Source organism: Prunus persica, chromosome G4, assembly GCF_000346465.2.
Source record: "Prunus persica cultivar Lovell chromosome G4, Prunus_persica_NCBIv2, whole genome shotgun sequence".
In the NCBI taxonomy this organism is placed as follows: domain Eukaryota; kingdom Viridiplantae; phylum Streptophyta; class Magnoliopsida; order Rosales; family Rosaceae; genus Prunus; species Prunus persica.
The window spans coordinates 4,479,838-4,494,218 of record NC_034012.1 but is presented as its reverse complement, the minus strand read 5'-3'; the positions used below and the strand labels follow the sequence as shown (position 1 = coordinate 4,494,218).

Genomic DNA, 14,381 nt, shown 5'->3' with positions numbered 1-14,381 from the left:
GTAATTATCAATATAGTGAATTTATTTTTATTAGCTTGGGGCAAATTGGAAAAGACGATAATATATAAAATAAATAAGAGATGAAAAAGTAGTTTTCACAGTAGAGCAAGCCTAGTGTTAATGGGTCATTCAAAGTTCAAACAAACAAGATGATTTGTGGCAATTATCTCTTCATCAAAGGAAAGCCATCTTCTTCTCCACATTCAACGCATCACTATGAAAGACATCTTCTTCTCTACATTCAACGCATCACTATTGCCTTGTTTTGTTCCAGATAATCTGATTCCCAATGTTTTCTACCATGAAATCATTTCGATTGTTGTCTTTCTAACGTTGTTTGGACTGGATTTGTCTCTTTTGGACTGCATCATTTTTTCACCTCATTATAAAAAAGTTTTAGTTTTGGTTTGTTGGGTATGGACAACTAGTAAATAGGATTAATGGAATTTGGATTGTTTTTAACTTAACCACTTTAATTGCACAAATGTTTTTTGTTTTTTTTTTCTTTCTGAAATTCTTGACGCTTTTTAGGAAAATATATAATTTAATATATATATATAGCCACTTGTCCGATTTGAACCAATTGTATTTAATTCATATATACTATTCTTAGCAATTGGGATGTACACATTTGTAGTGATGTGTACCAAATTATAAAATAGCGCATATGTATATGTATTGGTATTACATATAAATTTAGGTTCAAGGTAATATAAATAAAATAGTAAAAAGTTTGGTTGCTTAAAATTGAGGAGTAGCTTCTCTTTACCACCAATGTGGTTTTGACACGTGTCAATTAATTTTTTTTTTTGTTGTTGAAATTTTGTCAATGTTGTTGTAATTTGACAAGTGTCAAAACTCCATTGGTTTTTAAAAATAGCTCCTCAATTTTAAGGAGCCAATCCATGTTCATATAAATAACATCTTACATATTGTTGGGAATAATTTCTTCTACTCCTAAAGAAGACCACAGTGCCCCCTGAGATTTAAGAGAAAATAAAATATCATGAATCCCTATACACACCGATCTGGTGTGAGCCAAAGAGTCTCAGATGCTTAAGTCAATTTCAGACAAGAAGAATTAGGGTTTCTTAGGTTGTAATGAAACATTATCTCCTTCTTGCAGTTGTGATCAAGTTTTATATGACTCATTGGTGGTTGGTTTATTGCTATAAAAAGTTGCGTATGGCATTTATTGGGGGAGTCGGTGCTTGTTATATCACACGTCCAGTCAATTAGCCGTTTGACTTGGGAGAGATTTCTCAAAATGTGTTGTCATGATCTTCTAGATTACTGATGTTGCTGTAATTAAGGATATGTTGGGGATCAATGTTGATCTATTTTGGAGGCATGTTGCCTAAGGATTAGTCCTATTTGGCCAAATTCTATTATGAGGGTGCCATATACATGTGGACCTTCATATTAGCCACATGATCATTTCATTGAACTTAAGTAAAGTTACTATTCAGATGAATCATGTGGCTAACATGGAGCTCCACATCTATAGTCCATATATGGCACCCTCACCATAGAACAACTCATCCTATTGAAATGTACTCTATGGAATCAGTGGTCTCAGGCCCACTTAGCTTCTTGGCCCATGTTTGGATTTTGTGGCTGGCGAGGTCCAAGACTTTTAATAGGCCACGTCGAATTTTTTTCACGGTGAGCGTGAGAATCGTTACGTCACCCCCTCATCACATTAATGAGAATGGGATGTACTTTTGATTTTCTAAACCCTTTTACTAGGGGTAATTTGGTCTAGGCAATAACTTATTACATACGTGGCGTTAGATTATTAGCACGCGATTATTTGCTCCCACACATATTATTTCTATCAAAGTTCAAACTGCTTAAATTTTGATCATAAAACCACACTAGTTCAAGTTTCATCATTTCATTGGGAAACGCATGACATTTTTCATTCTATTAATGCTTGGTGGAAAGTAAAATCAGGAAGAAGCCAATAAAGGGCAGTAGGCAGCTTGTCATTGAAAAGGTAATTAAAGTCTGTTAACATTACTAATCATGATTTAGCATACATCAATTCAATGTAGCTAATGCGTCTCTATATTTTGCATTTGGCCTTGAGATTGCATTTTGGGTGGGGGATAAGTTCTATATTTGTAATTTGCAATTGACATGAGAGTTCCTATGAAGCAAAGTTACACCAAATCTAGCTAGATTGCTTGATCATAAGCCACACATCAATTTCTATGAATAATCAGATTGGGCATTTCTTTCCTTTATTTGGCCTTTTAGTTATGATTTGTCCATAGTTGAACAAAAGCTTGAGCAAGGTTTATTGCTCCAAATTAATCAATTAAGAAGCTTCTGAAAATCTCCACAAGGTGACATAAGAATTTAAAGAGCCCATGGTGATCATTTTGTCATGTTGGCAGCTGATCATAAATGCCATTAATATGCAGAGTCTCTCTCTCTCTCTCTCTCTCTCTCTCTCTCTCACTCTCATCTCATGAAGCCCTTTTTTTATCTCTCCTTTTTCTAAGGTTTTGACAAAAATAAATTGACATACTTTAATACCACTCCTAATCATAGCAAGTATATACATAAAGAAGAACATTTATATGATATTGGTGCCATAATTAGTAGCAAACATAATAAGATTTTCCCTCACATGAGCATCCTATCAAGTTGGGTTCCTCCTCTCTATCCTTGCTTACCTCTTTACACCTCTTTTCATGCATGGACCCCAAAGAACACCTCACCCAAACGAGAGAGAGAGAGAGAGAGAGAGAGAGAGAGAGAGAGAGAGAGAGAGAGAGAGAGAGATGTAAAATGCAAGCAAAGGAGGAATGGGGGTGGGGTATTGGTTGTGAGTCTATAACACTCTTTTGGTGCATGACAAAATGGGGTCATCCTCCCCTCCACCCAAAAGAAAAGAAAAAGAAAAAAAACTTTTGGGTCCCTTAGATGGGGCTGGAAAGTGACCTCCACCTTTAATTGTGTTGATTTTGCAAAATCACGCAAGGTGATATGGCCTGTAACATGGCTCAGTGGACCTCATGACCCCAACTGTGGGGTTTCTCTGTCCCAAACCCTAGCCTTGTTAATTGTGTGCTCCTTCCCTTCTCCCTTCTCCCTTCCAAAAAAAGGAAAAGGAAAGATAATTAAAAGAAAAAGGGGAGAAGCAAAGGCCTCCACATGATCATATAGCCAGGGAGACAAGAAGACACCAACTGAGTCTGTGTAGCCATTGACTCCTGTTAGAACTCCATCATAAGCCCATTAATTATATTTATACATATATACATATTTCTACATCATTATATATGTGAGAGAGAGAAAGTGAGAGAGAGAGAGAGAGAGAGAGAGGGGGAACTTAATTTGAAGGAGTGTTTGCAAGCTTTGGATGCTTTCAAGATATGAACCCTTTATGTAAAATGTCAACCTGTGAAATCTAAAAGTCAATTGCTTTTCTCATCCATCATCTCTCTCTTTTTTTCCTCTTTCTCTCTCTCTTGGATTCTTGTGAGTGAAGAGATGGATGTGGGAAACATTATCAATTGTCACCAAAAGGCGTGTGGTTGGTGCTGGTCGACCTTCACCAGAAAAGTTAATCTTATTACGGTTTAGATTTTCAAGCTTTGAAAGTTTGAATTGCTTCACACCCCATGTCATATATTTAAACCTAAATTACGCTAAGCAAATATGGACTTAATGAAGTTGACTAGAGTCTTCCCACTCTGCACTTAAGTTCAAATCCCCTTCTTTGTAATTTATATTAATTTAAAATGAAATATTACTTGTATAAAAAATAAAAAAAAATAAAACTAAAGTGCGCTAATTAGGTTTTATATGGTGGGAAAACCTTTGATTGTTTAAACCAATAATCTATGTGCTGCTCTTCACGTAGCTCTGATGTGATGAGGGACTCAAAGTTTTACTACTTTTTTTGTCATGCCTAATTGGCCATTGTAGACGACGATAAGCATAGACAAGTTGGTCTAAATCTAATGATGAAACTTGACACTTGAAAATTATATGAAAAATAGAGGTTACATCATCAGACCAGAAGGCTTATAAATAATTAATCTATATCAATAGCTAGTCCTTGTTCTTGCATGCATGTGATGTGAAGCCTTGCCACTTCTAGATATATTTAATGTTAAAGCATATTAGATGCTTTGATTTGTTACATGCATTGACATCATTATTGAAGCTTAAAATTCAAGTGTTTACATGACTTCACAATTTCGTTTGGTTTCAACACTTAAAAGTGTAATTTTGAAACGAATCAAATTGTTATTAGTTCGATTTAGTTACAATTTAAGAGTGAGATTAATTTAAATCCGACCGCAAAAGAAGTTTGTAACTATGACACATATCTATACTAAGAACAAACTTAATATCCTTACCGCCCCACTAACAAGGTTTTGTTTATCATGAACAAATTCAAGGTCAGCAAACCCCACTTGTAATACAAACAAATATAGTGACATGGACATTGTTTACGTCCATTCCAACCCTTTCTAGTTTCAACCCTTTCAATTACCCTCCATTATGTCCATTCCGTGAGTTTTTTACCCCGTTGTCTTAACAGTACATTTTCCACTTTTTTCTACCAGTACCACCAACAACAGCAAAATCCAAAACTATTTTGTTAAAAGATATCCAGATATTTGGCTTGCATCACACAACTAGCCCATCAAAGGTTTATAGGTAGCAAGTCTATAAGATAAGGATAAGAAAGAATGGAGACAAATCAATTCAAAGCAATTTGAATTTCATTCATGATATATATATTTCCCTGGATTTTGTGTTGTATGTCTATCTTTGTTGGTGGGGTGGTATTATTGAAACATGTCCTTTTCTTCAAAGAGTGGTGTTATTCGTACTCCAGAAAAGTCATTCTTCATTTTCTTTGTTGCATCCTTTAAAAGCATTACTAATAGTAATGGATATCCGATAATACAATGCCACTTAGGTAACAGCTCAATTAATACTCGTAACACTATCACGTGATGTTACTATCAAACTCAAAAGTTTATCGGAGTTACCCAATTTAGCTATAAGAGGATGGGAGAAAGCTTCCAAAACCTTGGAATTGGGCCTATGTCCAACTTCAGCTCTTAATCAAAGCCCAAGCCTAGTCTTCCAAGCTCCGGGTCAAAACCCACCCAAGTAGCAAAAGAACCAAATACCCGGGAACGCAGAGCGTTACAGTACTTTTGTCCATTTGCTCTGCCTTCACGCTTCCCTCCCCAACTGCCCACAGTTTCTCTCTCATCCATCCCTCACCCATACATACATCATCATACATCCATAGATGGCATACAAATAAGCATACATACATGCATCCCATGCAAAAACATGCAGAAATTCATTTACCATTTATTACAACATTAATAATAAGATAACATATATTCTTTTATTTTCAATAATTTAGTTTGTTGATTAAGTAGAATTTGAATATATGTTTAAGATTAGACAATTATAATATTAAGCATAGAATTGATATCAAATCACACACGTTAACTAGATCTGAAAAAACGTCTCTCTCTCTCTCTCTCTCATCAGTGGGCAGCAGGCTTTGGGTCTCTCCCACCCACGGCCTGTCTGCAGGCTCATATCATATCATATCAGCAGTCAGCAGCAGACTTAGCAGCACACATAGCTCCCTCTGCTGCTTTGCCTTCTCATTTAATTTATTCTTTTCCTATTTTTTCTTTCGTTTTCAAATGTTCACATCACACACAGTTATAGAGGGAATAAGAGAAAAAGAGGAAAGATTGCATTTTTTATATTGTAATTTTTTGAGAAAATACCAAGAAAGAAAATACAAAAAATAAGAGAGAGAGAGAGAGAGAGAGAGAGCAATAGATTAGCCACCTGCCCTTTCATTTGCCATTGGCTGTTTGTTTTCTTCTGCTTGCTTTCTCTGTCACATACAAACCCACAAACAAAGAAACACACACATTCTCTCTCTTGGCCTGTCTATCTCTCTCTTTCTGTGGGTTTTTCTTTTTCTCTTTTTTAATTTAACAAAAAACAGAAATTCATTCTCTCTAGAGGAAAATCCTCGAGATTGGAGCCCAAACCACAAACAAGGACACCCCTTAAACACTGTTGAGCTAGCAAGGGACTTTTTCCAACTTGGGTTATTGAGTTTTTGAGAGGAAGAGAAACAGAGTCACAGAGAGAGAGAGAGAGAGGGAGGGAGAGAGAGAGAGAACAGATACAGCCATCTGATGAAGGAGAGAGGAGGCTCTCTTGGCGGAGAGAGCCTGCCCTGCACTGAGAACAACAACAACAACTACAACACCACCCAAGAAGAAGAAGACGAAGAACAGCTAGACCAACAACCAAAACAGCCAAAGCAAACATCTTTCTGAACTTATATTCCTCATTTTTTGTTGTTGCTCTGCCAAAACAGTGAGCTCAAGGCCAGAGCTTTATTAGCACACCATAAAACACTACCTGGGTCGTCTTTGTTGTGACTTGTTTCTTGTCTCTTTGGAGATTTTTCATTGGGGGGTTTTCTCTTCTTTTCTTTTTACCCTATAGCTTTCGTGTGAGGTGGTTCTGTGTTTTGTGCGCATATGGCACTTGTTATGAACAGAGATTCACCAGGAAGTAGTAGCAAGCAAATGGATTCAAGCAAGTATGTACGGTACACACCAGAGCAGGTTGAGGCCTTGGAGAGAGTCTACTCCGAATGCCCAAAGCCTAGCTCTTTGAGAAGGCAGCAGCTGATTAGAGAGTGTCCTATTCTCTCTAACATTGAGCCTAAGCAGATCAAAGTCTGGTTCCAAAACCGCAGGTAAAAACAGAGTGAAAAGCATTTGGGTTCAATGGAGAGAGTTTTGATTCCCAAAAATCAATCTCTCTCTTGCTCCCTTTTTAGTTTTTTTGCGTACTATTTTAAATCTTTAGGAATTGGGAAAATGGTCTTTTAGATTCTGATAATGGCCGTTTTCTTTGTGAACTCATCTTGGATGAAAATAAGCTCATTCTTCTCTGGCTTGCTCTGTTTTCTATCTTTTCTCCCTTTTTCTCGTGCTCTGGTTTCACCATTTTTGTTTGAAAGGTGGATCTCATATTTGTTCACATTGTTGGTGTAAAGTCAAGGCCTTTTCTTAATCACAAATTGTTTTCGTTATTTGTGGTATAGATTTGAAAAGAAAATGTGGGCTTGTTTAGAAATGCTTCTTTAACCGTTTTCCCTCTTCGGAAAAGCAGAGTTTCTTATCTTTAATGGAGAAAAGTTTATCTTTTTTAGTTGATTTGCATTTGTTTTCCTCTGGTCTGCAAGTCTTAAGCTTCTATCTTTTCCTCTTATACTGTTTTTTTTTGTTTACCCAAGGTAAAAGGGTTCATGGATGCGCATTTATAATGTCAGTATATTTTTTCAAGTATAATGTCAATATATTTTTTTCTCTCTCTGTTTTTTTCTTTTCTGAAATTTTTTTTTCTCTCTCTCTCTCTCTCTCATTTATATTTATTTGGTGGACGTATTTTGTTTGTTTTTAGATAAATGACGATCTTATGTGTGCCCTTATTTTGCGATTAAATAAAAGAAAACGACAGCAATTTTAAAAAGTGAAACTTTCATGTGGTTCCTTGGATTTTCATATCCATCTTTGCAGAAAGGTGAATGTAAATTGTAAATACTGCTTTTGAGTCGTTTGGACTTTTAATGAAGGATAATGACATCTCCACTCTCCTGCGTTCTTTTATTATTTTGTGGTTCTTTCTACGCTTCATTGTTTTTTGGGTTTATGTTTTTCTCTTCTTTTCAGTTTTGTCGTATCTTTCTGAAGACAATTTAGTAAACAACTCGTTAATAATCCTCTTCTTTCCACCGTTATTCTTTTGAGCCAAGCGACAACTTTTTATTTTTTTATGCCATAATTCTCATTTACTGTTTTATTACATAGACTAAAATGGATGTTCTGGCTGAGTTACGTTATGCTTTTACACTTTAGCTTAGAGGGATGTATTCTTAAATTTTGATCATAAAAATGTGGGGCACTCTAAAGTTTCTATATGCTAAACTTTGGGTGGTTAATGTAATTTATGGATTGAAACAATTCCATTTTGCCTTCTCACACAAGTTATGTTTTCAAATGAGTATTTTTTCAGAATTTAGAATTGCCTATTCTATGTTGCATATTATTCCGTTTTGCTTGTTATGCAGCTGCTCTTGTAACCCTATTTTATATACAGAATGCATGCCTCACAACAGTTGACATATTTTCCTATCAAGACTTGTTGAGTCATAAACTGGCAAACCATTCTCTAAAACTTGTGTTTTGCTTGTTTTTGCGTACTTACATAGATGCCGGGAGAAGCAGAGGAAGGAATCTTCTCGACTCCAGACAGTGAATAGAAAGCTGACTGCAATGAATAAGCTGTTAATGGAAGAAAATGACCGCCTACAGAAGCAGGTCTCTCATTTGGTGTATGAGAATGGATTTATGCGACAGCAACTGCATAGTGTAATTCCCGCAACCTTTATAATTGCCTCGTCCATGGGAACCATGCTTTTACATTTATGTTCGTTATATCATTGTATTCCATGATTTTATTTGGCAATTTCTTTTATGGTGATTATCTGCTTCTCCAAGAAATAATACTTTTTAAGAACTCATGAGGTTTATGGGGTCATACATATTATAAATTCCTTTTATTGTTGTATGTAGGCATCTGGAACGACCACAGACAATAGCTGCGAGTCTGTGGTCATGAGTGGTCAGCACCAACAACAGCAAAACCCAACACCTCAGCATCCGCAAAGGGATGCTAACAACCCAGCTGGGTAAGTAATTAGCGTCCTTACAACAATTACTTGAAGATATTTAGGTTGTGATGAAGTAAACTAGCTTACAGTATATTTTTCTTGTCAGTCTTCTTGCAATAGCGGAGGAGACCTTGGCAGAGTTCCTTTCTAAGGCTACCGGAACTGCTGTCGACTGGGTCCAGATGATTGGGATGAAGGTAGATTCTTTTGAAGCAATTAGTGTACATGTGTTTATATTTTATACTCTGGTACATTAATATGCACTGGACCACTTTGAAATTAAACTCTCCTAGCAACTACTTGTAGCCTGGTCCGGATTCTATTGGAATCGTCGCTGTTTCCCGCAACTGCAGTGGGGTAGCAGCACGAGCTTGCGGTCTTGTGAGCCTAGAGCCCACAAAGGTACATATCTTCATGTCACCTCCTCCCCACTTCTTGTATAATGTTTAGGCCTTGAGAAATAGTGTTTGTGCTTTTCATTTGCCCCGGTCTAAAATGTATGTTGACTTCCATTAAAGGTCGCTGAAATCCTCAAAGATCGTACATCATGGTTTCGGGATTGCCGTTGCCTTGATGTATTAAGTCTAATCCCTGCTGGAAATGGTGGGACAATTGAGCTCACGTACATGCAGGTCCGTTGTTTTAGTGAATTGGTGCTTTGTGACTATGTATCCAGGCATGAAGTTCTTTTAGCACCTAATATATGTTGTTTTATATTCTTAATTTCTAAAATTTCTTTTCAACCAGACTTATGCACCCACAACATTGGCTGCGGCACGTGACTTTTGGACACTGAGATATACTACAAGTTTGGAAGATGGCAGTCTTGTGGTAATTCAATAAGTGATGCCTTTTATATCCTAAGATTTGACTTACTATCTCTGCATTTGATAAAGAGCTTTTTTAGCATTTAATGTACACTAGGATGCCATGTCCAAATGAGCATTTTATAAAGAATTTAATTTCTTTCGAGATGAAATATATTTCTTCATTAGCAATTACAGAAAGTGAGTGGAACTGAAAAGTTTGCTTTTTACATTTGTTTCACAGAAATGATTACTGAACACGTTGATAAGTTTGTTCATTTAATGAAAATGTTTGAGCTTAAGCTTGAATGTGTGCCAATAAACTTCTATAAGCACAAGTTGATGCCAGTGGTCCCTTCAAAACCTGCGTATTTCTTCATATAATTATGTTGTGTCTTACCATCTCAAAATTACATTTACAGGTATGTGAGAGGTCGTTAACCTCTTCAACTGGTGGCCCAACGGGGCCTCCATCTGCAAGTTTTGTAAGAGCTGAGATGCTTCCTAGTGGCTATCTTATCCGACCTTGTGAGGGTGGTGGTTCCATTATCAACATTGTTGATCATGTTGATCTAGATGTGAGAATATATCATTACCATTTCTTATCCAACTCTTTAGTTATTCAATTGGCTTATTAAGTGCCTTTTATGTCTTAGGCCTGGAGTGTTCCTGAAGTTCTCAGGTCCCTTTATGAATCATCCAAAATCCTTGCTCAGAAAATGACTATTTCTGTAAGAACTACTGGACGCATGTAATTATACATTTAAGTATATAGGACCTTTCATTCACAACTTATCTTTGTAACTTTATTTCGTAGGCCCTGCGACACATACGACAGATAGCTCAAGAGACTAGTGGAGAAATTCAGTACGGTGGAGGTCGCCAGCCTGCTGTTCTGAGGACATTTTGTCAGAGACTCTGCAGGTATGCCCTCCAAGATATCGGGTATCAAGAGAGCTTAGATGTGTAAACTTTAGCTATTGTTGAAAGTTTTGATTTGCCTGTTCCGTGTATAGCTTTTTTCTTTCTTTGGCTCACTTGTTTAGGATTGTTGCAATCTTAAGTGGATATGTATTACGGTTGGATTAACATGTTTCTTCATATGCTGGAATTGGGTTTCAGAGGGTTTAACGATGCTGTCAATGGGTTTGCGGATGACGGTTGGTCACTTATGGGTAGTGACGGTGTGGAGGATGTGACAATTACCATTAACTCATCGCCAAACAAGTTTCTTGGTTCCCAGTATAACGCATCAATTTTCCCCACTTTTGGAGGAGGGGTGCTGTGTGCTAAGGCATCAATGCTGTTGCAGGTATAGTAACTAAATTTATATGTGGCTCAGTTCTTGTATAGTTTTATATATTTTTCCTCATTTTTCTGAATTATTTTGGATTAGATAGATATGAACATTGCATGAACTTCTAACTTTTCTCGTTTGCATCAATGACTGATGACCTTCATCTGGGTATGCAGAGTGTTCCCCCGGCTTTGCTTGTTCGTTTTCTGAGGGAGCATCGCTCAGAATGGGCTGATTATGGGGTTGATGCATACTCTGCTGCATGTCTTAAAGCTAGCCCATATGCAGTTCCTTGTGCAAGGCCAGGCGGCTTCCCGAGCAGCCAGGTTATCTTACCTCTTGCACAAACTGTGGAGAATGAGGAGGTAATGACTTTGTTATTCTCTCTAAACTGATTTTTCATTACTGCTTATTTACCATGTTTTAAATATGAATGTGCTAGTAAATTTCTGCCATTTATTCTTATGTAGTTTCTAGAGGTAGTTCGCCTAGAGGGTCATGCTTTCTCTCCTGAGGATGTTGCTTTGGCGCGGGATATGTACTTATTACAGGTTAGTGAACAGAACATTGAATGGATTCCTTTATTTAATATTTTCATTTCTTTTTCATCAGCATGAACTTTTCTTATTAACATAACTTCCTAAAAATATACTGTGGCAGTTGTGCAGTGGAGTTGATGAAAATGCAGTGGGTTCCTGTGCTCAGCTTGTCTTTGCACCTATTGATGAATCGTTTGCTGATGATGCTCCTCTGTTACCATCTGGTTTTCATGTCATACCATTGGATCCCAAAACAGTTACGTGACACCTCTAATCTCACTAACATCACAGTATTTCATGTATACATCTATTGTGGTCATGTCTGATCTTTGTTACTGGTTTCTTTATTGCAGGATGGACCTACTGCAAATCGCACATTGGATTTGGCCTCTACGCTTGAAGTAGGACCGAGTGGTTCTCGTCCTGTTAATGAGGCTGATGGCAATAGTTACAACCTTAGGTCTGTGCTAACCATTGCCTTCCAATTCACCTTTGAGAACCATTTGCGAGACAATGTGGCTGCTATGGCTCGACAGTATGTGCGTAGTGTTGTAAGCTCTGTTCAAAGGGTAGCTATGGCTATTGCCCCTTCCCGGCTCAGCTCCCAAATGGTACCAAAACCCCTTCCTGGATCTCCTGAGGCTCATACTTTGGCACGATGGATTTGCAGAAGCTACAGGTGTGACAAATCTCTGAACTTTTGTGTATTTTTTAATTATATCTTGTGTCGTACACCAAAGGAGGCAGTTCTAATGTACATGCCAAAAATAGGCCAAAAGATGGTGATGAATTAGTGAAGCAAACACTTGTGTTTCAGCGGGCTACTTGCATTATTAGCTAACAATATAAACCCTTCTTTAGGATCCACACTGGAGCAGAGCTCTTTCGAGTCGACTCCCCATCTGGGGATGCTGTTTTGAAGCAACTTTGGCACCATTCAGATGCAATCATGTGCTGCTCTGTGAAAACGAATGTAATTACTTCTCTACTTTTATCCTTTTGTCTCTTAAATTTGAGCTTAAGAAAGTACGTGCTTTTGTTCTGTTGCCAACATGTTTGTTGAAAATTTAATTGCAGGCATCTCCAGTGTTCACCTTTGCCAACCAGGCTGGACTTGACATGCTTGAAACTACTCTTGTGGCCCTCCAGGATATCATGCTTGACAAGATTCTAGATGAAGCTGGACGGAAAATTCTCTGCTCGGAGTTCTCCAAAATCATGCAGCAGGTAACCATACCTATAGATTAGACTATTTGATTTTGGTGGGTGCAGAAGAGGATTAAAAACAAATCTCAGCCTGGTTTGCAAAGGTGAAACTGTTATGTTCTTATAAGGTTTCTAACAAAGGTTTTCTGATTCTTTCCAAATTTTAGGGGTTCGCGTATCTGCCAGCAGGATTATGTGCCTCCAGCATGGGTAGGCCAGTGTCCTATGATCAAGCTGTTGCATGGAAAGTTGTTAATGACGATGATTCGAATCACTGCCTGGCATTCATGTTCATGAGCTGGTCCTTTGTGTGATGGGGATAATAGATTCTCAAAAACACCTTAGCTATCTATTAAGTTATGTAGTTGCTATAAAGAGCACGTTTAGACATTTTGAAGTCACAGTAGCCAATAGCAGGAGCTCATGGAGACTCAGTATGTATGTTTATATTTTGGCTGAATGGATATATCTGTATGGTTACGGTTATGTTGTCTACTTCAACATGTCAGAATGGTTTCTGCATTTGGTTGAAATTTCATCCAACTCACGTTGGGTTGGCCTAAGTTGGGTCATAATCATATCATGCAACCCTTAAAATCATTGCAAAAGTTGCAAAATCATATTCATTACTGGGTTTGTTTCTAAAGAATGGTAGTTCATTATAAATAAATTAAAGTCAGTACTCTTGAAAATTTTGACAGACTTGGAACTTTCTGTATATGAAATTGGAGAAAATAAGGTACTTTTTCAACTCATTTGGTGCAAGTGTAGGAACTGAATCTGAAACACTTGTATGATTTTTAAATTGCAATTAAAACACCAGTTCACAAACTGGTCCTCTAACATTAATAGGAAGACAAAAATTTCTTTAAGGCAATTCAATGCCAGGGCAAGAGGGAGAGAAGATCCTTGCCTATGCTATGCTATTACAAACTGCAAAGCTATAAAATTAGCTTGCAATAATAATAATAATATATATCTTGCAGCACATCTGTCTAAAATAAATGAAGAACCTGCAAAATCTAAGAACCTTCAGAATCATAATGATATGGAGACAGCCAAGAAACTGAAAAATGAAAATAAAGATACTGATGAGCTTGCAAATCAGACTGATCTTTAACTCAAACTAAATAAACATCTAAACTAGTACAGAAAAGTTAGATTATACCAGCTACTATTAGCTCAAAGTTTTAACAAAATAAAACCCCACATTGTAAATAAAATATATAAAAAACCCACATGAAGAACATCTTTTTCTTTATTGTCATTTTTTCAGTTAACAAAAGAAAATGTTTGCAAAATTTTCATCTTTGGCACGTTTCCTTTATGTCAAGTCTCTAACTACCCCATCTGGTTTATGACATTATTCAGAGAGATTTACGTTTCATGGTAGATATATTTGAAATGCTTGCAAGAAAACCAGGCACACACACACGTCACCTGATGGATTCTGTGTTTTGTGATCCTGGCGTGGTGTGGTGGTGCAGGGTCAGCAAGTATGTCATGATGGCCGTACCACGTGGCATGGTGAAGTCACTGGTCCCAGTCCTCCTCTCTGACTCTTTGCTGCACGAGATCAAATCTCAAAATCCATTTTAAAAAATATTCATGCATGGTTGGTATTTAGCAAGCACCAACTAGTAACCAGCCGTACTGAGACTGGTGGAAGTGCACTAGCAAAGTTTGCATTCAATTTGAATTGAATTATCCAAACATGTGTAATCAAATCAACAACTATAGCCTCTGTACATACTGCGTTGTCAGATTCA

The 14,381-nt window shown here is 37.2% G+C and overlaps 1 protein-coding gene across 1 annotated transcript; it reads left to right on the top strand.

Moving 5' to 3' along the window:
* On the top strand, positions 5,944–13,189 carry LOC18778997 (homeobox-leucine zipper protein ATHB-14). The gene is made up of 18 exons (XM_007214560.2): positions 5,944–6,784; positions 8,303–8,462; positions 8,667–8,782; positions 8,871–8,961; positions 9,071–9,166; positions 9,283–9,396; positions 9,512–9,595; positions 9,993–10,148; positions 10,227–10,301; positions 10,388–10,494; positions 10,693–10,882; positions 11,044–11,232; positions 11,338–11,418; positions 11,528–11,662; positions 11,760–12,085; positions 12,268–12,379; positions 12,484–12,633; positions 12,780–13,189. The coding sequence occupies exons 1-18, from the start codon at positions 6,564–6,566 to the stop codon at positions 12,924–12,926; spliced, it is 2,550 nt and encodes an 849-aa protein (XP_007214622.1). The 5' UTR covers positions 5,944–6,563; the 3' UTR covers positions 12,927–13,189.

What these genes read in the sequence shown, in the direction of transcription:
- LOC18778997 (XM_007214560.2), top strand. Translation starts at nt 6,564, where the DNA reads ATGGCACTTGTTATGAACAGAGATTCACCAGGAAGTAGTAGCAAGCAA. An exon ending in TGCGACAGCAACTGCATAGT is followed by an intron (nt 8,463 to 8,666) that starts GTAATTCCCGCA and finishes TGTTGTATGTAG; the next exon opens with GCATCTGGAACGACCACAGA. An exon ending in TTTTGTCAGAGACTCTGCAG is followed by an intron (nt 10,495 to 10,692) that starts GTATGCCCTCCA and finishes ATTGGGTTTCAG; the next exon opens with AGGGTTTAACGATGCTGTCA.